This window comes from Prionailurus viverrinus, chromosome B2 (genome assembly GCF_022837055.1).
Source record: "Prionailurus viverrinus isolate Anna chromosome B2, UM_Priviv_1.0, whole genome shotgun sequence".
Lineage (NCBI taxonomy): Eukaryota > Metazoa > Chordata > Mammalia > Carnivora > Felidae > Prionailurus > Prionailurus viverrinus.
Window position 1 is genome coordinate 96968773 of NC_062565.1, and position 27217 is coordinate 96995989.

Here is a 27217-nt window from a genome sequence, read left to right on the forward strand (position 1 = left end):
TCAATTTAAACACTGAACAAATAAAATCGTTCACCAACCAGACCCACTCTAAACTTGAGGGTTTATTTAATTGAAAGGACCATCATAGGTACTGAGTTTTCTGTCACCAATAGCTTTTCTGCCTTCTCTGTAATTGCATCAAACTTCACTTCTCGCCTCTCTATATCTAACCTAATATTCTTACATTTGATTCTTTTTTTTTTAATGTTTACTTATTTTTGAGAGAGAGAGAGAGAGAGAGAGAGAGAGAGAGAGAGAGAGTGTGTGTGTGTGTGTGAGCAGAGAGGGCAGAGAGAGAGGAAGACACAGAATCTGAAGCAGGTTCTAGGCTCTGAGCTGTCAGCACAGAGCCTGATGCAGGGCTTGAACTCATGAACCACGAGATCATGACCTGAGCTGAAGTCAGACGCTTAACTGACGGAGCCACCCAGGCATCCCATCTCCTACATTTTATTCTAATATGTTTACTTCATAATACATTTGCTGCTATTTCCTTTAAATAAAAACATTTTGTGGATTAAAATATATATACAGTACTACTGTTTAAATGTGATGGTGGGTACTTTTATTATTCTTCTTTATGTATATCTGTTATATATACTCTTTTGTATGACTGATACATTTCATAATAAAAAAATTTTAAACCACTCTCAATAGCCTTTAAATTGGAGTAAGTTCAACATTTTTATTTGCAATGAATGATTTAAGACTGTGTCTACTTTATGAAAAAAGGATGTTAGTAAAATTATAGGCATTTATTATCACCTCCACCAGCATCTTCAAAGTCTTAGATATGTGAGTGATATAAGCTTGAACAGATGCCCAGCAAACAATAAAACATGACATGGCATATTTTATTAGCTCGTTAATACATGCCTTGGGTACAATGTGAGGGACAAGTTGTGAGTAAATGTAGCAATGAAATATACCCCAGAGTATCTTAATGCTTTTATACAACATTCACCGTTTCACTTTTAAATCTCTTAAAATATGTTTTCTTTTAAAGATCGTTTACACACACACACACACACACACACACACGCACACACACGACAGTTTTAACTCCAAAGAAAGGGAAATAAAGTTTTCCTTTTTCTAATCTATAAAAGAAAACTTCCAATATGAATTACCTTCCAGTTGAAAAGGTTAATTAGCTTCTTTGAACTGAAACTCACTGATTCTCTCTTTCTAGTTAACCTCCCTTGCCCACCTTCATCCATTTTTATGGGAACAGATTACAAAACCCTGGATTTTCCACATTATTCTGTACTTCTGCACAATGATGTCTCCATAATAAAAACACTGTTTTTGTCTCGGGCTACCTGAGGATGACTGCCTTCATCATGGTAACTATCACAATGAAGAAGTTTATGACCAACCAACTACTCGGTGGAAACAAATGGTCAGTGATGCCCTTCATCCTAGGAAGGCAACAGAAACTAAGAAATTTAGGAGAAACCCGCTAAAATGTATAAGAACACACTGGATGCCATCTTTGTACATGGATTCAAAGCTCATTTTCGTGGCAGCAAGACAACTGGTTTGATTATGTAAATCAACATGATTTACGATTCATGAACCCAAATACACACCAGTAACATGTGGCCTGTATGAAAAAAAAAAAGAAAAAAGACCTGTGCAAACAGTGAAAGGAACACAAGAACAGATTGAAGAAAGTCAGGGGGGCCGCAGAGGCCAAAGGATTGTTGGCAAAAAGAAGGAAGAGATTCTGCAATGACTTTATCTGTGGTGATTATGCAGACTTTTCATGAGGATTGACAAACTATAAAAACTTTACAAAAAGCACCAAAAAACTACTGTAGATGCTTCACAAACAGCCCTGACATGGCCTTCCTGAAGTTCCAGATACCAAACCTCTGCTCTCTCCAGCTGGGGGAGGGTTGACATTGCAGTTACTCAGCAGTTTCTAGCCCTGAAAGGCAGGGCTTGGGTCCTTAGGCTAAAAGCCTCAAGTCAACTGCTCTAATCAAAACCCTAATGATAGGGTTGGCCTAGACCTCCAGGTCCCCATAGATTCCCTGACTCTTTCTGACTCCAATTTGTTATTGGTAACATTACTCCCAAACTCAGCGGCTTCAAACGGTAATCATTTGCACATGGGTCGATGGATCAGCCAGGATTCAGCTAATCTAGACCGGTAGCTCTGCTTTTCATTGCGCATTTCTAGGTTTCTCATTCTTCTTGGACCAGCAGTCTAGCCAGAACATATTTTTCTCATAGTGATGGCAGAGGTCCAAGAGGGCCTCCTATTGGCCAAAACAAGTCAAATGGCTGGGCAAAGAGTTAAGGGGCATGAAGTACACCCTGCCCACAGTGAAAGAAGATTGCAGTTCAATGGCAAAGGGCATGGATTATTTATTGCTGTAGAAGTAACTATCCCAAACTTAGTGGCTTAAAACAACAACAAACATGTATTGTGTTTCATAATTTCTTTGGTTCAGAATTCAGGAATGGCTCAGCTGGGTGGTTTTAGCTTGGGGTCTCTCATGAAAGACTAGAAATACTATACCTGCAGACAGGAGACTGAAATGAACCTGTACAAATACTCTATATTTCTAATTACTGTCTATTACTTTTTAAAACATTTTTGTGCAGTGAGTAAACTTTATGGGAAAATGCTATGTAGAGTGTACTTAGCACTAAAACAAAAGACTGATACATAAAGAACTGGTTAAAAGATGATGAATGTTGACTCAATTCCACCAAATACACAGTGAAATGGTAATAAAACAGGAGACATAAATTGTATATGACTTAATAAGTTGAGAGAGAGACTACCTGCTGAACTCCTGGGCCCTTGCCCAATACTTGCTTCCACCACCAATAATCTTGTCTGGTGTTTCAACCTGTGTTATTTCAACACTCCTCCAGCTGATCTCTCTGCTTCTAATTTCTTTGGCTTCCACTTTAACCTATTCACCACTTCTACAATAATCTTTGTCACATACCTCATTGTATAAGATCCTATGGTGCATTCCTCTTACTTACTCTTTTAAATCCAAACTCCCCAATACAAATGTTCAAGGTCTACCCACTGAATCATGGATCCCTTTTAAAATGATCACCTTCCCTAACAAGGCCCCTTTGCTGTAGCTCCAACTACAATTTTGTCTCCATCTTAGTTCTCAATACACACACAGCTGATTTGTCTAGCACAGCTGCTAGCACACGATAGGTACTCGATGACATTTGTTAAATGAACACGCCTAGAGTAATAACTAGGTCACCCTAAAACAAAATGATAAGTTTCTTAGTCTTAGTTGAACCTGTGTCCAAAGCACCTGCATGTCCGTGCTGTATGTATTTTCATAATACCTGTCTGCCTCTCAGAATTTACCTCCAACTACTCTTCTATTCATCCACTATGTGCCAGCTGGGTAGACCTTCTTTCTATTTGTGGATACATTAAGCTGGTTTCTCCTATAGGCCTTTGTCTGAGTTGCTTCCCCTTCCTGGAATGCTTTTCCCCTCTGTTCTTTTTTCACATAGCTAGTTGCTTTTTGTCATTCAGATCTCAGCTTGAAAATTATTTCCTCAGAGAGGACTTTGATGAACATCCAGTCTAAAGGAACTCCCTTGGGGTATCTGGGTGGCTCAGTCGGTTGAGTGTCTGACTTCAGCTCAAGTCGTGATCTCATGGGTTGTGAATTCAAGCCCCACATCGGGCTCGCTGTCAGCCCATCAGTGCAGAGCCTGCTTCAAATCCTGTCCCCCCTCTCTGCCCCTCACCTGCTTGCACTCTTTCAAAAATAAACAAACATTTAAATAAAAAATATAAAAATAAAGTAACTCCCTCGATCCCTATCCACTATCACTTCTTCTTATTTAGTTCTTTGCTGTGCAATTATCACTATCAGTTATTTCTCTTGTTCTTTTCTATGATTGGTTATAGTTGGCCTCTCCACTAAGATGTAAGCTCCCGAGCACTCCAATTGCTAGTGTCTGCCACAGCAGATGCTCAAAAGATATATTAAATGAATGAATAAGCAATGTCAATACTCACAGCCAACTTCCTGATTCCAACAAACCTCAACAATTTCTAGTTCCTTTCTACTACAATTTCTAAGACTCAAAAGAAAATTCCTCCAAGAAGCTTCCCTGAAATATTAATCCTTAAAGCTGTACTTTCTCCTATATATTTATACTGTATCATATAATTTTACATGTGGTCTTCTGGGCAAATTGTTCTCCAGTGGTTGCATGTGCACATTTTTTCCTCTGAACTGTGTGTATCATCAGGTCCTTGAGGGCAGGCCTGTGTTTTTGGTTGTAGCTTTGTTTTGAATAATCCAGTAGTGCTCAGAGTGTTGTGCACACAACAGCAATTCAATACAGGTTTACTAATAGGTACTGTATCAAAACTGCCCAATATAGTTCTATGGCTAATGTAGGATTCATGATGACAAACAATTCAACCAGAATCCAATGTGAAACAATTTATCTAGATTTCCCAAATTCAATCTCTTTAATACATTAAAGTATCAGGAGATAGAATCTTACTCTCTCATTTTTCCCTCCAAAAGAAATATCTTCATCGAGGTATTTGAGTAGGTGTTGGAAGAACTGGCTGTTTTCAGTTGGATGCTGAAGCTATTATTCACCATATTCACCAATGTCCCCTACATATGGGCCCATCACATATATCCCTATTTGTTTGATTGCAGAAAATAATTTCTGTACAAAAACTGTCTGTAGAATTAATCATCAAATAATGAAAAATTCAGAACACAACATATTTCTCTTTTAGTCTTAGTTGGGAAGAAACAGAGTCAAGTTCAAAATCTACTTATAGCATATCCAGGTCGTATTGACTACAATTTCAACTTCCTTTCCAGTTCTCAATTTTTACTTTCCTAAACTTTGTTTCTTTGTCTACCCAAACTCATTTACCTATAAGTCTACAAAGAGGAATTCCCACAGGACCTCTCTAGAGCTCCTGAGTCTTTCATATGGAGAGTCTGCCATCAGCTCCCCATTAATCTGATTCATCTAAATACATCCACTTCTCTCCATAACCAAGCCTCTTGTATGTCAAATCTACCCTCATTTTTTCCCCAGTAAACCAGGTGTAAAACATTGGAGCCATTTTTGATTTCTTACTCTCATGGCACATGAGTACACAATACTCAATACAATACTTAGTACACAACAGACACACTAAAATAAGCATGTATAGTAGGGTATCGGCAACACAAAGATACCATAAAATTTATAGGAAGAAAATTTTGTATTTGTGATTATTTTAAGTCATTATAACACAAATCAAGCAATAAAGTCATGAGGACTGGCCCTTCCAGCAAGATGGAGCAGCAGACTGAATTTACTCCTCCACCTGAAACCACTAAAACACTGGACAAAATATATGAAACAAGAGCTTTAATGCATTTGAAATCAGGCAACAAATGACAGTGATCACTGAGAGATGGGAAATAAATAAATGTTCCAGTTTACTGTCTGGAGAAAATGCCAAGTCACAGAGCCTAGCAGTCTCCTTGAGTTGAGGAGATGGACTGGAGTGTCTACAGAGGCCAAAGGGGTTAGAATTAGGGGCTAGCATTCACAGGGCAGAGTACTCAAGATAGGTGAGCTGCACGAAGAGCTCTAGAGATGTACAGAGGGTTTTCCAGAAGTCTTCAGCTGAGCATTACCAATGCATGGATACAACATGATCAAAGTCTGAGGAGAGAATCATTCAGGAGGTAGAGAGGGAACAATCCTTAGAGCTCACACAGGGCTGGGAGTAGTTCCTGTTCCCATCAGCCAGAGTGGAAAACCTCATAATTCACAGGGTATCAGTAGAGTACTCAGAAGGGTTTTGCCTTTCAGGTGGGGAAAATTAGCTCTAGACTAAATACTATTCTGGTCTTGCCTATCAAAACTTAAATGTAAGACCTGAAAAAAATCAAACCGTTTCCAGTAACTTAACTGAATTCCAGAAGAAATTTCAAGAATATTTATAGAGATACAAAAATATCTAGAATCCAATAAAATAAAATTCGGTGTCTGGCATCCAATCAAAAATAACCAAGCATGCAAAAAAAAAAAAAAAAAGGCAGGAAAACACAATGCATAATGAGGAGAGAAATCAGTCAATTGAAGTCAACTCAGAAACAACACAGATGATTGAATTAGTAGACAAGGATATTAAAACAGTTTTCATAACTGTAGTCCATATGGTCTAGGAGCTAGAAGAAACCCTGAGCATGTTAATAGAAACACAGAAAATGTAAATTGGTGAGCCTGAATGTGCACCAATAGAAATTATCCAAAATGAAATACAAAGAGAAAACAATAATACTAATTAAAAAAAAAAAAAGAATACAAATCAGTGGGCTCTGGGTTAAGGTTAAGCAGCCTATTATACATGTAATTTGAGTCCCAGTAAGAAGGAGAGAGAAGGCCAGAAAAAATATTTGAAGAAATAATGACCGAAATTTTCCCAAATTTGATAAAAACAAAACTCACAGATCTAAGAGCCCCAATGAACCCCAAGCACAAGAAACATGAAAAATATGACACCAAGGCACATCATAATTCAAATGCTCAAAACCAGTGGTAAAAAGAAAATCACAAAAACAGCATCAGAAATTTAGCCACATAATATACAGAAGAATAAAACTAAGGATGACAGAAACTCTGTTGTTGGCAATAATATAAGACAACAATGAAGCAACATCTTGAAAACACTGAAAGAAAAAAATTCATCAACGTTGAATTTTATATCCAGTGAACATATCTTAAAAACAAAGTCAATATAAAGATTTTTCTCAGACACAAAAACTGGAAGAATTAATCACCAGCAGACCTGTACTATAAGCAATGTTAAAAGAAATCTTTTAGGAAGGAGGAAAATAATACCACATGGAAATCTGGATGACTGACAAAAAGAAATGAAAAGCACTGAAGATGTGAATTATGGGGGTAAATATAAAAGCCTTGAAAAAATTAAGTCCCTTTAAAATGTAATTGAATGTTTAAAGCAAACATAGTAACACTGTATTGTGAGATCTATAATATATATGGGAGCAAAATATATGAAAATGATAATACAAAGGCTGAGAAGGAAGTAGTAGAAATAAACTTTTGTAAGCTTCTTATCCTGTAAGTAAAGGTATATTATCACTTGGAACTAGACCGTGATAAATCAAAGATCTATATTATGAACTCAAGAGCAACTACTAAAACCGTAGTAAAGAGTTATAGCTAACAAGTAAAAAAGGAGACAAAATGGCATTGTGAAAACTAATCTAAGAGAAGGCAGAAAAAGGAAAGGGAAAAACAAATGGGACAAATGGCAAACAAACAACAAGATGGCATTTAAACTCAACCATATCAATAAACACATCAAATATAAATGATCTAGACACACAAATTAAAAGGTAGAGATCATCAGACTGAATAAAAGAGCAAGATCCAACTAAATGCTGCATATAAGAAACCTACTTTAAATATAAAAACTGGGGAGCCTGGGTGGCTTAACTTCTGCTCAGATCACGGTCTCACTGTTCATGGGTTTGAGTCCTGCATCGGGCTCTCTGCTTCCAGTGCAGAGCCCACTTTAGATCCTCTGTCCCCTCTCTCTCTCTGCCCCTCCCTGGCTCTTGCACACTCCCTCCCTCTCTCTCTCAAAAATAAACATTAGGGGCGCCTGGGTGGCTCAGTCGGTTAAGCACCCGACTTCGGCTCAGGTCATGATCTTGCGGTTCGTGAGTTCAAGCCCCGTGTTGGGCTCTGTGCTGACAGCTCAGAGCCTGGAACCTGTTTCAGATTCTGTGTCTCCCTCCCTCTCTCTCTCTCTGACCCTCCCCATTCATGCTCTGTCTCTCTCTGTCTCAAAAATAAATAAACGTAAAAAAAATTTTTTTAAAAACATTAAAAATTTTTAAATATAAAAACAGTACAAGGATGGAAAAGATAACACCATAATTTTAATCAAAACAAAGCTGGAATGATTATATTAGCATCAGATAAGGTATACATCAGGAAAAAAAAACATAAAGCATATTACCAGGGCTAAAAAAGGTTATTAAAAAAATAATAAAGAGATAAAATCATCAAAATAGCACAATGATCTTAAGGGTTAATGTGCCTAAAGCAGAGATTTAAAATACATGAAGGAAAAACTGATAGAACTGTGAGGAGAAATAGAAAAATCCACAATTATAATCAGACACTTTAACACCCTTCTCTCAGTAACTCAGAAAATAAGCAGAATGAAAACAGTTATAGATACATAAGACTTTAATGACACTATCAACCAATCTGACTTAATTGATATTTACATAACACTCCATAAACAACAGCAGAATACATATTCTTTTTAAGTGAACATTTACCAAGATAGATCATATCTGGGTCATAAAACAACTCTCAATACATTTAAAATAACTCAAACCATATAAAATATGTTCTCTAACCACAAAGGTATTATAAATCAATGACAGAAAGACATCTGGAAAAATCTCAAAACACTCAGAAACTAAATAACCAGGTTTTAAATAATTTGTGAGTCAAAAAAAACCAATCTTCTTACTATTCCTTTCCAAAGAAATTAATAAGTGGTTTGAACTGAACGAAAATTTAAAAAGTAATGTAATGAAAACTTGTGGGATGTCACTAAAGTAGCACTTAGAGAGGAATTCATTGCATTAAATGTCATATTAGAAAAGAAAACAGGTTTCAATTTATAAATGATTTCAGCTTAAAACGCTTTAAAAATGATGGAAATAAAGCCAAAGTAACCAGAAGAAAGAATACAGAAAGGTGAAAAAGAGAGAAAAGTGGTGAAGCCAAAAGCTGGTCCTTTGGAATCAGTAATACTGTTATGCTTCTTGGGGAAATAAAAAAGACACAAATTACGAATGTCAAAACAAGAGAGGTGACATCAATATACACTCTACATGTATTAAAAGGATAATATGGGGATATTATTAAGAACTTTATGCCAATAAATCTGACAACTTAGATGAAGTAAACAATTTCTTTAAAGGCTATAACTACTAAAGGTGACTCACGAAGAAACACATAACCCTAAATAGTCCAACAGTTTTTAAAGCATTAAATTTGTAGTTTAAAAAAACCTCAACTTTCCCACAAAGAAAGGTTCCATGGTTTCACTAATGAATTCTATCAAATATTTAAGGAAGAAATAATACCAACTCTACCGAAAAAAATCTTTCAAAATAATAAAAAAGGAGTTAATACTTTCCAATTTATTATGCAATAATATAGATGCAAACATTAACAAACTTTAGCACATCAAATTCAACAACGTATAAAAAGGAGACTGGATCAGAATCACATGAGGTTTACTCCACGAATGCAAGGTTGGTTTAACATTAGATAATCAATTAATTTACCATATTAATAGCCTTAAAAAAAAGGAAAACCTAAAAGAAAAAAAAAATAAAAAAATATGATCACCTCAATAGCTGTAGAAAAAAAATGTCAAAATCAACATTAATTCCTGATAAGAACTCTCAGGAAATTAGGAATACAAGGGAACTTCTTCACTAATCAAGAGCCTCTAAAAACAAAAACAAAAACCTCCAGTTAACATCACACTTAATGGTGAAATACCGAATGTCTTTCTGCCAGCATCGGGAGCATGTCAGGAATGTCCATTCTCACTACTTCAACATTGTGTTGGGAGGTCTAGCTCTTGGATCTGAGATTTTGCTTTACCTTACATACAAACTAATGAACTAGCTTGTGATTGTTTTAGTGATGCTAACAGAAGACACAAGACTCCTGGATCAGAGACAAAGGACTTTATTATTCATGGCACAGCAAAGCATGTGCATGAGCATATTTGTGTTGGCTGCCCTTGATCCCAAGTCCTGCAGGGGCAACAATGTGGGCTCAGATGGATGCTAGCCTTCAGTGGATTTGTGTTACAGCTAAAATCAAACCAACAAACGAAACACTGAGTTTAGGGGATTGCTGCTTTTGTAGCAAGTAGTAAGCAAGCCTGCTCTTTGGGAGTAATGGCTATGTTCATTATCTTGTGATGATAGTTTCAATGGTACACACAAATATTAAAACATCAGATTGTGCACTTGAAATATTTGCAGTTTGGGATGCCTGGGTGGCTCAGTCGGTTGAGCATCCAACTTTGGCACAGGTCATGATCTCGTATTCATGGCTGTGAGCCCCACATCAGGCTCTGTGCTGACAGCTCAGAGCCTAGAGCCTGGAGCCTGCTTTGGGTTCTGTGTCTCCCTCTCTCTCTGCCCCTCCCCTGCTTGCTCTATGTCTCTCTCTCTCTCAAAAAACAAAATAAAACATTGGAGTATTTGCAGCATACTATACATCAATAAAGCTATATCATTAATTTAACAACTATTTTTGGACTATGGCTAATGTGCTAGGCACTGTTCTGGTATTAGGAATACAATGGTAAACAAAATCCCACCTCCCACAGAGTTTATATGCTTGTAGGAGAAACTATAAGAGAAATATCAGAGGGTGACAACTGTGATTAAGATAAAGGGAATTAAGTATGGTGGCTACTTCAGATTCGGTGAGGGGCTGTCTTTGAAAAGATGACATTGATGTAGAGACATGAATATCAAGAAGGGGCCAACTATGTTAAATTGGAAGAAGAATACCCCTAGCCTTTATTGTTTTGGATTTCTAACTGTTTTCACATACCTCTAATTTCCAGTAAACCGTCATAATGACCACTGATGTATTAGGTTTCCCAAAGGTTAATTTGATCATGTAATTCCTTTGTTTAAAAATCTTTAATCCTGGGGCACCTAGGTGGCTCAGTCGGTTAAGTATTTGACTTCAGCTCAGGTCATGATCTCATGGTTTGTGAGTTCGAGCCCCACAGCGGGCTCTGTGCTGACAGCTCAGAGCCTGGAGCCTGCTTCGGATTCTGGGTCTCCTTCTCTCTCTGCCCTTCCCATGCTCACGTTCTGTCTCTCTCTCTCAAAAATAAATAAACATTAAAAAAGAATTTTTTTTTAATCTTCAATCCCTCCATTATCTCAAGTACTAAATATGGTTTTAGCTCTATATTCTGGCATTGTAAGTCTTGAAGCATGTGACAAAACCTACCTTTCCAGTCTTCTTACTATTCCTTTATTCTAATGTGGATGAAGGCCTGATCTTAAATACACCTACTTTTGATCATGCTGTTTCCTCTGCCTCAAATGGCATCCTTCTCCATCAACAGACGTCCTTCCCATCCTTAAATGTCCACCTCAAATATCACATTCTCCTTGAAGTCTTTTCTGATTTTCCCAACCAGATGTGACTTTTTGTTCCAATTTTCTCCCTGTTATTTTTTCAATGGACAAAGCTCCCCTTGCTAATCTTTTTATTGTATTTTATTAAAAAAAAATTTTTTTTTTCAACGTTTATTTATTTTTGGGACAGAGAGAGACAGAGCATGAACGGGGGTGGGGGGGGCAGAGAGAGAGGGAGACACAGAATCGGAAACAGGCTCCAGGCTCCGAGCCATCAGCCCAGAGCCCGATGCGGGGCTCGAACTCGCAGACCGCGAGATCGTGACCTGGCTGAAGTCGGACGCTAACCGACTGCGCCACCCAGGCGCCCCTCTTTTTATTGTATTTTAGAAGGTGGCATTGGGCTTTGCAGGTAGGCACCAATCTATAACTTCCTGGTGAATTGAATTATTCTTATATCTTACTTGAAAGATGCTAAGGGCTAAGGAAGATATGCTAAGGGGCTAAGGAAGATAGGCATAAAAAAAAAAAAATAAATAAATGGACATAAGTGACCTTATCTACTTCTCATAAGAGAATGATATACTGAAAGTATAATCTATGCTTGGAAAAAAATAGAATGGATCTTTGTAATTTTAGTAACTCTGTTAAAGCCAGTTCCTTTCCAAGAGAAATGGATCCTCTTTAAAACCCTCTCACTTTCCTGAGACCGGGGCCAAGCCAACATGAGCAGAATCTCTGAAGACAGGAAAGAGGTGTGCTGTTCCCCATTTTAAAACCAACATGAGTGTTGCAGAGGACCTTGATTAGTTCACAAGGAAGGAGTACAAGTGGGTGGAAATAATAAGGAATCAGAAAAACAGTGTTTAGGGGTCTCTAAGACCACCCCAAGGTTTGATGGCCTTGTTAGGAGGACTCCTAGGACTCAACATATAGTCAAAGTCACAACTATGGTTTATTACAGCAAAGGATATAAAACAAAACCAGCAAAGGGAAAAAGGTGCATGAGATGAAGTCTACAGGAAACTGGGCGCAAGCTTCCAAGAATCCTCTGCCAGTGGAGTCAAACAAGATGTGATTAATTCCTCTAAGAATGAACACATGTGATAACATATACAAAATACTGTCTACCCGGGAAGTTCATTGGAGACTCAGTGCTCAGCATTTCTGTAGGGGTTGGTCATCCTCTCTGCCTAGCATATACCAACATTCCAGACTCCCAGAAGGAAAGCAGATATTCAAAATAAACCACATTACTGGCAAAAACAGTTTGGCTACAGTGAGCTGCACTTACCAGTTAGATAATGGTAGAGACACTCCTAAAATCCAAGTTCCCAGATTCTAGCCAAGGGCCAACTTTAAAAGCAGGCTTTTCTAAGGATAGCAATCTTTTTCTATATATTGAAAATATTCTTACTTTTTTTTTTTGAAGAATAGATTTTACTTTAACTTTTTTTAAAGTTTATTTATTTTGAGAGAGAGAGAGAGAGAGAGAGAGAGAGAGAGAAGGAGTAAATGCAGGCGAGCAGCAGAGAGAGAAGAAGAGAGAGAGAATCCCAAGCAGGCTCCATACTGTCAGTGCTGAGCCCAGTGTAGGGCTTGAACCCACGAACCATGAGATCATGACCTGATCCGAAATCAAGAGTCGGATGCTTAACTGACTGAGCCATCCAGGTGCCCCTAAAGATATAGTAACTTTTTGATTAAAAAAAAAATCTCACTTCTAGGGTTCTTTTTTTTTTTTTTTTAGCAAATAGTATAAAATAGAGCACTGTTATAAACACTAAGATGTTCATCATCACAATATTGTTTAAACTCATTAAAAAAAAAAGGAAACAGGGTAAGTATCTAAAAATTGTGGAATGGTTCAGTAAATTATAGTAGTATGGAGAAACATTAAATAGTCATTAAAATTAAAATTTGAAGACTTTAAAAAAAATTTACTTTTAACGTTAATTTATTTTTGAGAGACAGAGAGAGAGAGAGAGCACGAGTGGAGTAGAGGTAGAGAGAGAAGGAGACACAGAATCTGAAGCAGGTTCCAGGCTCTGAGATGATAGCACAGAGCCCGATGTGGGGCCCGAACCCACAAACGGTGAGATCATGACCTGAGCTAAAGTTGGACACTCAACCGGCTGAGCCACCCACCCAGGTGCCCCTAACGTTTGAAGACTTTTTTTTTTTAATTTTTTTAAATCTTTATTTATTTTTGAGAGAGTGAGAGAGAGAGACAGAGTGAGAGCAGGGGAGGAACAGAGAGACAGGGAGACACAATCTGAAGCGGGCTCCAGGCTCCGAGCTGTCAGCACAGAGCCCAATGCGGGGCTCGAACCCACGAACCGAGAGATCGTGACCTGAGCCGAAGTCAGACACTCAACTGACTGAGCCGCCCAAGCGCCCCATTTGAAGACTTTTAATAACAAATCCTAGGGAATCAATCGGAACAAAAAATGACATAGAATAATAACTATAAAATGGGAGAAATATAGAATGAAATCTAGAAGGAAATACATTAAGGTGTAATCATGATTCATTTCTGGGGATGGTTTATGTAAAATAATTTCTTTTTTCCTCTTGACCTTTTTCTGTGCTTTCAATTTTTATTACCAAATACGTAGTTACTTTTCTAATTAGAAACAAGTTATAAGATAATTATGCTATAAAGATTTTAGATATAAAGGTCTGGATTCAAAGCCAATTTTTCTAAAATGCAAAATATTTAGTGTGTACAGTGAGTAACATGAACACAATGTACACGGCAGGACTTGGGAACTCTTAGAATGGTAAACAACAGCTGCATTTAAAATGCAATTTTGGGGGGGTGCCTGGGTGGCTCAGTTGGTTAAACATCTGAAACTTGATTTTGGCTCAGATCATGGTCTCATGGTTTGTGGGATAGAGCCCTGCTTCGGGCTCTGTGCTGACAGCACAGAGCCAGCTTGGGATTCTCTGTCTTCCCACCCCCCTACTGTGTGCTCCTCCCCCACCCCACTTGTGCTCTCTCTCAACATAAAGAAACAAACTTAAAAAAACATAAAATGCAATTTTTCTACTTCATATACTTTTTTTTCCCAATTAGCTAACAACACCAAACCAGGTAGACAGAGAGGAAATGCTATAAACACTAAAGAAAGCACAATGGCTAATTTTTATTATAAAGAAAAAATGGTTCATTCACTAACAAACACAAAAATAAAAATACTGTTTTTCAATGGCTAGATCAAAGGATGAATTTCCAAAATTACTCTGAATGTTTACATGATCACAATTTACATATGATCTGTCAAGTATTACTAATGTTAAGTCACATAAATTTTCATAGTTTAAAGGAGGATTAGGTAATTACTCTACAAACTTCTTCTGGAGAAGGTGATTTTGGACATATTCAGTTGTAATTCTCCTCCATTTGCTTTTAGTGCATCTACCCTGGTCACATAGGCACTGCTCCACAGAAAGCTATTTTCGTACTACCCAGGTTCTCCATCACTGCATTAAGTAGCCATATAGAAAACAGACTGCATTGTAGTCTCTTCTCCCTAGAGAGAATAAATGGTTTGCAGCTGATTTTAAATCACAAAGCAATTCTTTTGTGTACTGAATTGGCCCAAGGCTACGGAGGTTGTGCCACTCACTTCCCACATGACCTCCACTTGTGGCTGCTTCCCCATCGTGCCAGAACATGAAAACCTTGAAGGCACTCCATGTGGGGCAGTGCTCTCTCTGCCTCTGAAGGCATTCCTGGGCCAAGTTCGAAAACCCAAATTCTGAACTGCCATTGCAATGGCAAGCACACTTAGAGGAGGGGGGAGAAAGGCCAGGATTTTTCTGGTTAGGAAGGGAAATGTGGTTAACCTAAATTGGACCTGGGACACAAATGGAGGCATCCAGAAGCACTCCCGCAGCTTTAGTCCAACTATGCATTTTCCTTCCGTTATAAAAACAAAACAAAAGAAAACAAAACCAACCAAAACAGCTCTTTAAATGGTTTGGCTATATTCAGAAATGTAATTGCTTAAAGAAGGTCGCTAGTGCTTTAAAGGGCTGTGTTTGGGGAGACGGTAGGGAAACAGGGCAGATGGACAAAGCATTGCTACAGATTCTCTGAAGTAAAACTAGCCAATGAAAGTCAGCAATTAGTGCCTGCTAATTGGCAGTGCACGTATGATCAACAGTCCTTCAAAGACTTTCGTTGTTTCCTCTTTTCTCTTTCCCAGGAAGAAACAGATTATGTGGGACTTGGAGTCAAAAAACCTGGGTTCAGATCATGCCACTGTGAAACATACATCAACAAAGAGTTTCCAGATAATAGGCTTTCCTGCCTTTTGTCATCCCTGAATCTCAGGCTTTTAATGTATAGAATGGGCGTACCAACAAATGCCCCCCTTTTTATGGGTGACTGTAGAGAAAGAAAGTATAAGCAAACTGTAAAGGGCTATCTAACCATTTACTGTTGTTGTTGCTGTTAGGTCTGCCTGACATACAGAAAGTATTTAATAAATGTTCACAAAATTATTAACAAACTAGGCTAATTATAGTGGGCAAACAGTTAAGAGTGAATAAATCAAGAACCCTAAAACCAACAATAAAACTTTCACTTAAAAATTAAGGTATTTAACTGTAAGATATTAATATCTTACATGGAACTACGGTGAACACATTGGAACTATCCCAGGGGAAAACGATGCCTCAAAAGCCAGAAGAGGTCACTGTCATCACCATATATGGTGGGATCTCAGGTATGGCAGAGGGAGGCGAGCAAATTGGGTTTCACTGAGGTATAGAGGTAGAAAACGCACGGTTAAGAACCTGAGCTCTGGTGTTCAAATCTCAACTAGCAAGTTGTATGACTGTGGGCAAATTATTTAATCTTTTCTAAACCTCGGTTTTCCCATTATGTCAAATGGGGATAGCAGTAGTATCTGCTAGCAGGCTTTCTGTGAAGATTAAATGAGGAAACATAGGTGAGTTACTTACCACAGTGTTACATGTTTAGCCACTATCATCTTCTTTATACTATATATGAGGCAACTTATGAGTGGAACTAGACCAGGAATCTTCCATTCTACAATGTGCTATTAATCCTCAGCCATGGTAGTGAAGTATGGTATATTTTTGAAAAATGTGGCAAAGGGGGTCCCACTGTGGTCGTATATCCTGCCAGGTCCCCACATACCACTAGGCAACTTAGGTGAAGTTAGATATGCCTCCAGGGAACTGTGGTTCCTTGAACCAAATGTTAGCAGACGTCCAAGGTACAATTCTTCATATTTTACTAACTATTCTCTGAGCCATCCAGAGTCCCTGGGTTATACTTTTAAATTTCCTATGCAAGTTGCTCATGCCCTATGTTTCATTTTCCAGTAAAATCAGTCTTTCTTTTTTCAAATGGAAATGTCAAAAAGCCTAAAATGTGCATATGCGCATATTTTCTCTAATTTGCAGTGAGTGAAATCTTGCTAATACAGAAGCTAAAGAAGTTAGAATAATGAAACCCTAAGCTAGGAATCCCGTATAATAGCATATACCATGTTAAATGATGGCAGTGGTCAATGAGGCAACTGCTTCACATTCAATATCCTACTGAAATGAAATAACTGCATTTTAAAGAAATAAAACCTAACCCATAAGATGTCCTGTTAAATGAGTCAAAAAACCTTAATTCTAGATCTATATAATTAATCAGAATGATCCAACTGCACAACCATCCTACTTCTTATCACAGAGAATTTAATAACGCAGTAAATTCTGGATCTTGGACATAAAAGACATTCTTTCCTCATGCCCTCAAAAGTCATCCTCTTCAGATCATGTCCACTCTTCTGGGACACGGAAGACCCCTTCCTCTGGGGAAAGGCTGCGCCCAGCCACCTCAGCACGAGCTGTTTCTCCAGTCTGCCTGCCCTGTGACAGTGCTACCTGCCAGCCAGTAGACAGAGCACCCTGGTGTCTCTTGGGCTGCTGCAGACTGAACAGACTGTGAATCCAGCCAGAGGATAAGAGGTTGTTTTAATTGGCTAAATCTGCTATGTACTAAGCGTATGGCCATGGATTTGTAGCCAAAACACTAATCTAAAAAAAAATGTCATGTACAATTTAAACACAAAACAAAAATGACATTTTCGCTCGTCAATTCTAGTTTTGCCACGAGGGTTTTTAACCTAACATTTTATAATGAGTACCCAATCCCTACCTTTGCTGAAGTAGAATTTTCATGGTATACTCCCTGCACCAAGTCCATAAGAGCACTTGCTAAAAGTTCCACAACCTAAAAAAAACAAGAAAAAAAATTAAAAGAAACAATTAAACATTTTTATGCCCATTTTTACCTCAGAAAGCCTCAGAAGGCTTAGCAGCAAGGCAGTATTTGTGCTTATGGGGTTATATACAAAGATCCTGGCAAATGGCATTGCCCACCTGGATATTAGAGCTGTAATCCAATTTTTTTCAGGCATAATTCAAGCAAAAAAAAAAAAATCTTACAAGCACAGCATTGAACTAATATATATGAAAATCCAGTAATAGCCATTTTGAACAGAAGCTTAAATTTCAGATACCTAATGAAATCTTAACTCAATTTATTTTCTGTATGTTTATTTCTGTCAGGTGGATACTTTTTCAATATCTCCATTCTGGGAGCCATTACAATGCTAATTTTCATACTTAATACAGAAAGAAAAGCAAAAGCAAAAGAATGGTTAACCTTTCAAATGTGTTCATTCTGTTATACTTAAAATGCACTGTGGATATATTTGGTGGAGGGCCCCTGGGTCAAATGTACCATAAACACTGCAAATTTTTATAGAACTGCAATATTGAAATCATATTCATCAAACCTGTATTATTTTCAAGACTCAGGCTGTTAAAAAAAAAAAAAAATCAACCAAAATCAAAAGCTTTGAACTTGTTCCAGAATGTAAAACAAGCAGAAAACAGTCTCTTTGGAACTACTGTACAATTTAGACTTGTTTGCATAAACCATCTTAATTCAAGAGGATAAAATAGTGGTATTTCAATGCAGCCGTTCCAAACAAGAATTCCTCAAAGCAGCCCCAACCGCTTCTTGCGAAGTCTTAATATCGTGTATATTTAGCTTCCTATATCATGCAGTACCGTATCTGATTCCCACTCTTTGCTTCCTAAAATTTAGCTAAGTTCTGATTGAATTAAAGGATTTTGTTTCAGCTTTTATCATTCTTGTAATTGAAGACATTATTAAGCCAAAGGATACAGACCCAAACAACAAGATACTTTAATCTCAGGTACGTTAGATTTAATAAACATTTTCTTAGACACAAATTACATTAATTTGTGGAAAGACTTGCTTTAAAATTTTAACACATGAACATTCATCTCCAAATTTATATTTACGTTCATCCTGTGTAACACAGACAAGGCTGTTGATATGGAAATTTTGCTGATTAAAGCCATTTTTTTTCTAGCTCTGCAGATGGGTTAATTTGTAAGACCTATACAAAGTCTTTTTTTTTTTTTTTAATCACATTGCCCTTTAGGTAACCAAATACTTAAGAAATATTGTAGCAATATGAGCTGCAGAGGAACTGGAAGGACAATGATCCTACAGTGTTACCAGATGTGTTGAGTTATTTAAGTGGGGAAGAAAGAAAATGAATGGATTTTTTTCCCCTGAAGGTATCAGATAAGCTCTATTCCCAAATCCAGGAGGATAGAGTATCACCAATAGGTCTATGAAAGACTGTAACTAAATGCACAGCATCAGATTGGATTACAGTTTATACAAGCAACATCCCAAGATCCCCCTGATGGCCGGACACGTAATACAGATCAATCACTCACTAAGAAATGTTACGGTTTTGAAACAGTTTGAGCTCTGAGACCAGCACTGGTAAAGTGAAGAGGGATTTATAAAGAGAAAGTCCACAACACTAAATGTCAAAATGATGGCATGAACTTTTAACAATGGATCTGGCTCTGCATAACTAGACTGTGCCTTTACTTCCCTGAGATTTCAGACCAGGCAGAGGCAACAGACATTTTATTGTCTCTTTTTCTTTTTAATGTAATTAGGAAATATAGACAGACCTGTACTCATAAGTTCAAAATTTATAAAGGACCCATAGTTCCAAATAGCTATAGTTACTTGAGCAGAATACACCTCCATAGCCAATGATGATCATTGAGGAAAAAGCTTTGGATTTCCTTGGGTTAACAAATCAAGGAAGGTAAGAGATTATGAAAACCAGCAATAGCCTAGGGGAGCTGAAGTGTCCCAGGCAAGGGTGACTTACTCAATGCACACATAAATCTCTTTCTATTGCCTGAAATGTTTACTTAACCTTTTTTTATTACCTTTTTTTTTTTTTTTTTTGAGAGGGAGAGCACACACATGAGCATGTGTGTAAGCGGGGGAGGAGCAGAAGGAGACGGAGAGAGAGAATCTCAAGCAGGCTCTATGCCCAGCGCTGAGCCTGATGTGGAGCTCAATCTCATGACCATGAGATCATGACCTGAGCCGAAATCAAGAGTTGGATGCTTAACCACTGAGCCACCCAGGAGCCCCTAACATTTTAAATTATACCAAAGAGAGAGATGTTTAAGTATCATCCTCCTTTAAAATTGTAGTATTTCTAGGAAGACCACAGGACTACCAGCTACACATATTTAATGAGGCCATTTATTGATCTGATCTTTTTTCAATACATGGCTTACTACATAGGCACCTGTCTAGACACCTTTTGTACTTCAATATAAGAAAGTACCTGCTTCATGATACTTTTCTCCCTCAGATTCTTGTGGAATGATTTGTTCCAGCAACCCACAATGGTAGCAAGGATAATGGCAGTCAGAGAATCCAGAAGCCTAAATGCCAGATCTCCTGAGACTAAGAACCCAAGCCCTCCACTTCTTGGCACTCTTAACAAGGGCACCATGAGAAAGATTAAGGACTTTCGTTCCTCAGGCCCAGAGGGGCAAGCAAACACTATCAACTACAAAAACATGACAGACTTAAAAGAGCATCAATGATAGCCACTCTTAGAAGCCCAACAATGAAAAGACTGTAATGAAACAGGGCAGAGCATTAGGAGCCAAAGGATCTAGACCCTACTTCAAGGTCTCCTAGTAATGTCATTGTGAGATCTGGGGTAGGACAATTAATTTTTCTCAACTATAAAATGAAGGAAGTTGCGAAACATAACTCTATAAGGTCCCTTCCAATTCTGATTCCGAGCTTCTAGAAATGCAAATCTTAATATTTATAGTTAGGCATGAAGATTTTAAAACTGCTTTTTTATAAAGCTTGGTAAGACACCTTTGCTCACCAAAGGCTTATTTATTTTTTAAAGGTTTTTTATTTATTTTTTTTTAATGTTTATGTATTTTTGAGAGAGAGACAGGGAGACACAGGATCCGAAGCAGGCTCCAGGCTCTGAGCTGTCAACACAGAGCCCGATGCAGGGTTCAAACTCACAGACCGTGAGATCATGACCTGAGTTGAAGTCGGATGCTCAACTGACTGAGCCACCCAGGTGCCCTGCTCAGATATTATTTTTATCTATTCTCTTCACACAGACTTTTCCCTCTGTCTGAACTCTCCCGATTACTTTCTTCATGAAAGTTTTTGTATCCAAGCCCCTTGGTTTCAAGACCTAGAATCCTAATTAAGCAATTTTCATTTCCTAAACCATTCTAAACCATTTCCATGTCCTAAACCATTAAGACTGATAGCCCACCCCACCTACTGACAGAAATATCCTAGTTGGGTCAATTAAGGTCAACACTGCTGAGTTCTGGGTCTTGAATGGCTCTAATGCTTGGGAATAATTCATACAATCGGATTCAGAATGATATCAGGTTTAAGTGAAAAGTTGTGTCAAACAAATAATGGCTCTAGTTGGCCACATCACTTCCTCTCTAATGAGTAAATATGTAGAACACTTAGAAGAGAATCTGTCACCATTAATGTTATAAAGTTTACTTTGGCTGTCTAGACAGTAATCAAGCAGGAGATAAGCTAATTTCTGCATTTCTGGAGGTTGCAAGAATGGCATAATTGCTTACCTGCACATGCAATACAAAAATGCTTTTCTTTCTGATTTGCCATGTTGAAATCTGACTGCCTGGCAATGCCATATACTATTCCCACGTCTTCTGAGTAACACCCTAAATGTCAGTGAGCCAGAAGTGGTAACTGTTCAGACTGTCAATGTCATGAGCTAGCTTCTTGGGGGCACCTTGTTTGGAATAAATTTCTTTTATTATTATTATTTTTTAATTGACGTATAACTGATGGAATGAATTTCTTAAATGGTTAATTTACAGGACAAATTTCGTCAGTCTCAGGGAAAATGTAATTGCCTCATTCTTTATCTTCTGGCAAGAGTAACTACAATTCGATGATTTTTCTTAACTGAAAAGCAAAAGTGATGCATATGCACTCGCAAAAGGTGTTGTGGTGATTACACCCTGAGCTATAATAAAATTCCTATCATAAAAAATAGAAATTAAGAGAAGTAGGGGTTGGTAAGAGAACAATAATGACCAAATAACGTCTTCACACTGCTATCTGAGGACGTCTGTAATATCTTCTTAAAAGAAAAAAGCTGGTTACAAAACAGAATAGCATGACAGATATTTTTAAAACAAAGTGAGGTCAATCTCTGTGTTTATATACGCTGAGAGAAAAGTCGGAAAAGACAACAAAATATTAAGGGCACCTGGGTGGTTCAGTCAGTTAAGCATCTGACTTTGGCTCAGGTCATGATCCTGTGGTTCATGGGTTCAAGCCCTGTGTCAGGCTCTGTGCTGACAACTCAGAGATTGGAACCTGCTTCGGTTCCGTGTCTCTCTCTGTGTGCCCCTCCCTGGCTTGTGCACGTGCTCTCTCTCTCTCAAAAATAAATAAATCAACAAAAAAAAATTTTTTTAAACGAAAGGACAACAAAGTAGTAATAATGATAATGTGTAAATGGTAAGTAAGCATCTGGATGATTTTTAATGAAAAAATTTTCTTTTTCAACTTTTATAAATTGCTTAAATTTGTAATCAATAAATTTATAACTGCTTAAATTTACAATGTATTACATTTTTCTCCCCTCTTTTATTGTACTGCTTTTATAATCAGGTTAAAACAATAAACCTACCTCCATGGAGTGGGGCGGGGAGCTGGGGAGCACACTCTCCTTTTAGCCTCAGAGAGGCTTCTGAAGCTGTGTCCACAAATTGATTTCTGGAATATATCAATCAAACAATAGTCCTCGGAGTAGCAAAAATAAGATCAGTAAGTGGTGGTAAGCATTCTGTGGAGACGAGCTGTGCCTGTCTCAACAGGCGTGATCCAGGAGTACTGTCAGTATTTGACAGATGGAAAAGTTTCAGCTGAGTTGTAGATAGTTAACCAGGAAACCAGACCACTTAATATGGGCAAAGGAGCACCCATCTCAAATAAAAAGTAAAATACAACTAAATCTTTAGAAAAATATTAACTATTAACTAATGTGGCTCAATAAAAGCTCGAGCCAGCAAAACCTATCTGAGTTGGTGTAGTATGGTTGTGTTTTAACTCACTTAAAAAAGGTTGCTACAGAGGTGCCTGGGTGGCTCAGCTGGTTAAGCATCTGGCTCTTAATTTCAGCTCAGGTCATGATCTACAGATCGTGAGGTTGAGTCCCATGTCTGGCTCTGTGCCTACAGTGCAGAGCCTGCTTGAGATTTTTTCTCTCTCTCCCTCTCTCTCAAAATAAATAAACTTGAAGGAAAAAAAAAAAAAAAAAGGTTGCCCCGCACTTAACTCATTGGTATATAGAAACTGTGGAGGCTATTACAGATTTATAATCGTCTTTCAAAAACTTGCGCTGGAAAGGTTATTTTAATGAGTTTTTACTACAGTGTAGAATGACAACGTGTGATCCATCACTCTATTTGGGAGGCAAACGAACACACAGCCCCTCAGTCTTTACTACTCTTAACAGCTGCTAGCGAAGGAAACAGTCATGTGTGTGCACGCATCTGCAGTGCTGATGGCATTAATTACACACAAATTTATTGCACTCCTTCCCCCAGCTCTAGGAAGAAATAGCAATGCATGAAGCAGTTGCAAAGGTAAAACGCCCTTGGGGAAGAATTAATTCTCATATACATCTTGGGAGGAACAAAAGATAGATTTAGCATAAATATGTCCTTTCCAAAAAGCTTTGATATTTGAAGGGATAGTGTCAAGATTTTTTTTTTTAAGCCACAAAACCAATATTGTCAGTAAAAATGTCTTACAGAAAAATACTTTTAAAGATAAAGGATGCCGAACAGTCTGCTAATAGTAACCAGGGCAGTTAGCTTCACTCTTCAGTTCCTCTTCACAAAAAACAAAGCACGGAGTATTTGAGAGATGCATTTAATGATGGAAAGATTTACTTACATTACACCAAGGTGAGGTAGAGGAACTGGCTAAGAAGTAGTGCTCTCCCACAGAGACCAATAATAACATCTAACATTTGCAAAGCACTTTATCATTTACAGACTGGGTTTAAGCAAACTATTCTGTTCCAGGTGGATTCAGTCCCCCAGTGCTCAGCCAGAGCTTTCAGGCTGGCAGCCTCAATGGAGAAGCGACCTCTGAAGAACACAGGGAGCAGCGGCAGTGGCCAAATAAGGGGTGAATCTACTCACCCACCACCTGGGCACAAACAACCCAGATGAGCCCTAATCTGCATGCTGATTAATATAAATGAGTTGCTTTAATAAAGCCATTCATGAAGTCTGAAAGAATGGTTCTCCCCACTCCTTCCTATCAGACAAGGACCAGGTTTAATGACGACAATGATGAAAGGTCTGTTGCAATAAACACACCACTAACTCACAGGAGTTCTGGAGGAAGCTTCTAACTAGGCTTTTTGAAGGGAGCCTTTTCAATGCTGCCAAATGTGTAAGACCATGCTTATTTGTGGGAGGGATAGCAATCTGTTCTAGTGAGCTGGAAGTTCTTTCTGGCTAAGGGGGAAGAGCGGAGAGAGAAATGGCACAACCAGTAGGACAGGTGCAGCAAAAACTAAGCAAATTGATAATCTTAATTTTTAATTTAGAACAGCTGATACATTGGTTTATGGCCTCTAACTACTGGTAACATTTGTCAGAAAGGGCTCAGGAAAATTCAGCAAACTAAAGAAAAGTCTAAAAGAAAATCACAACTGATAAAACTTAAAAGAAATGGGCCACAAATTCAGGAAGATGGCTTGAATATGAAGTGCTGAAGTTTAATATTATATTGGCTAATGCACTCATTCCATAAACATTTGCTGACAGCCTACTATGTTCCTGGCACTCTACTAATGAAACTAGTTATGACCTTATAAAGATAAAGGACATTACATTGTTATTGACCACTTAGAAGGCTGCATGACTTTGGGCCATCCATATCACTTTTTGTTTTAAGTGTATTTATTTATTTGGGGGGGGGGGCGGTGCAGAGAGGAAGGAAGAGAGAGAATCCCAAGCAGTCTCCATGCTGCCAGCGCCCTGTGAGATCATGATCTGAGTCAAAACCAAGAGTTGGATGCTTAACCGACTGAGCCATCCAGGCACTCCCTCTGCCCCCCTCTCCCATAGCACTCCTTTGGGCCTCAGTTAGCTTATCTAAGTAAGAGGTATCTACATTTTATCAACAGTTAGCCCCATGACCAGAAATACCTAAATGTGTAGCTGTATATGTTTTTTATTCATAACAATTGTAAGGATGATGCCAAAATATGGATTTCTTTCAGTAACAATAAAAAAGTGATCCAAAAATAAGGAGTTTTTGTTTTTTTTTTAAGATTTTATTTTTAAGTAATCTCTACACCCAATGTGGGTCTCAAACTCACAACCCTGAGATCAAGAGTTGCATGCTCCACCGACCAAGCCAGCCAGGTGCCCCTTGAGTTCACTTTTTGAATGACGGTGCATGGTTCTTGGTCTACTGTTCACCACTGAGTAATGATAATCATTTATTGATTTAAACAATACTTAGATTCCTGAAAAAGTGGCTGATAATTTTTTTTTACAATTTAAAATGCTTACACCAAAATAAAACTTTTTGTAAGAAAAGGAGAAAAAGAGATGCTTTCCAGTAGGCTAAAAAAAAAGTTGGTTAAGTATCTTGCATTACTACAAAAACTAAATAGTTGCTGGGAATTAAATGCTTAGTCGTGAAACAAAGTAATTCTGACATTATCATACAGCAGTTAGTTGCTTTAGTTTTCACTTTCTCCAACATAAGAATTCCTTATGTATGTTGTCAAGTTTGTTGTACCCAGGATATTCCCCATTAGGATGCCCCACACTTAGTAGCTCTGTTACACTTTGCTCTGACAACTTCTCAGAGAGAATTATATCTGCCATCTCAGTGATGTGCCCACTTTTCCCCATGTGGCTGATAACCTCCATTCTGCTTTCACTGCTTCTTCCTTTGATGGCACTCTCAGTGATGTTAAGTGATAGTTTCCAAGTGTGATTTTGCTTAAAGGTTAATCCCACCTTTGAAAAACACAAGTTCACAATGTGAAACTTCAGAACACCAGAATCAAGGTACCTTATTTCATTCAACGAAAGGATGCTGCTGGCTAGAACACTGCCTAATAGTATCAACTTTCAAAATTTTTAAATTGCAACCCACGATAAGAATTGTATTCTACATCATGACACACACAGTACATGCATACATGTGTATGTACAAAAATGAGTGAAATTTTTCATAAAACAAAAGTTTCATTATCCCTCTATTTTCTATTGTGATCCATTAAAGAAAAAGTGTTGACAGTCACTTACTAAAGGGATTTCACTATCCACCATAAACAGCATGTGATCTATAATCTGAAATACTACCTTATACTGATATACGTCATGTATAACTCATACCTTGGTTAGCCATTTTAACTGCACACAGAGTCCCCAGATTTTTGACACACAGTTTACAGATTGTTATTCTGAAATATATTTATAAAGGTGTTAATTTCTTTATCACTGTATTCCAAAAACATGTAAGTTAACGGAATAGAAACAGAGGCAGAAGGCAGGTTAAAACATAATCATTCTCGGGTACTATGGGGTATAATATTAGGGAGCATTTCCACCTTGGTTTATATACATCACTGATACTGACTCTCAGCTTTGATCTTACTAGATTCATAAAAAAAAAAAAAAGTTTAGAACACATTTGGCCAAAGAGTTAAAAATTTCAGGATTTCTCTGAGATTCACACATACTCTTGCAAATTCCAGGAATCCCTTGTCTTTTGGATAACATGGTTCAATTTTTAGTTCAATTAGTTCCTCTTCTAATTGGGCTACACTAAAAGGCAGATGTTTGTAATTCAGAGACGTCCTGAGGTTTGCACTTCAAAGGCAACCACAGAAATAAAAGCATGACTCATATGCATTAAAATCCACGCATCTCGTCTAAAACTGTAATTGTATTTCTTCCAAATACCATTGCAGCTCTTCAAAATCTGTGAATCAATGGAATGCTAAAAATAACTGGCTCTATTGGTACTGCATTCTAGAAAATTAGGTAATCTTTTTTTCCCCTCCTTAAAAAAAAAAAAAAAGTAGTAGAAACTCGAGATTGGCTGTATTGTACCCTTGAATCAAACAATGGATATACTTGGGTTAGAAATTCTCTAATCTGCAGAGATACAATTGGGTTGTTTTGTTTTTGTTTTTGTTTTGGTTGATATAATTTACATGAAGACTGAAAACAGGTGATACAATTGTCTTTTAAACTGGCATTTCTAATGCTTAACACAATGCACGCAAAAATTTTATTGCACCACCAATACTTTTTCCAATATGTGAATTGTATAAATCATAACTTTCAAAATAAATTTGCAGTTATAATTGTTTAATCATTATTTTCAGAATTTTATATCTGCATATCATCTTATGGCTTTTAAAGTACTTGAACAAATTAAGCCGTATCATTTGCTCATCACAAACTGGCCATATAGGTGAGTTCATTAATTTAGAGTATTGTTTTAGATTGCTGAAATATGCATG

At 37.7% G+C, this 27217-nt stretch overlaps 1 protein-coding gene across 2 annotated transcripts in view; it reads right to left on the reverse strand.

Moving 5' to 3' along the window:
• The window catches only part of PDSS2 (decaprenyl diphosphate synthase subunit 2), a 261793-nt gene that overhangs the window by 62408 nt on the left and 172168 nt on the right, over window positions 1-27217 (reverse strand). For both annotated transcript variants that reach the window (XM_047859026.1, XM_047859027.1), the window contains exon 4: window positions 17407-17481. In XM_047859026.1, coding sequence (XP_047714982.1) covers window positions 17407-17481 — 75 coding nt within the window. The remainder of the gene's footprint in view (window positions 1-17406; window positions 17482-27217) is intronic.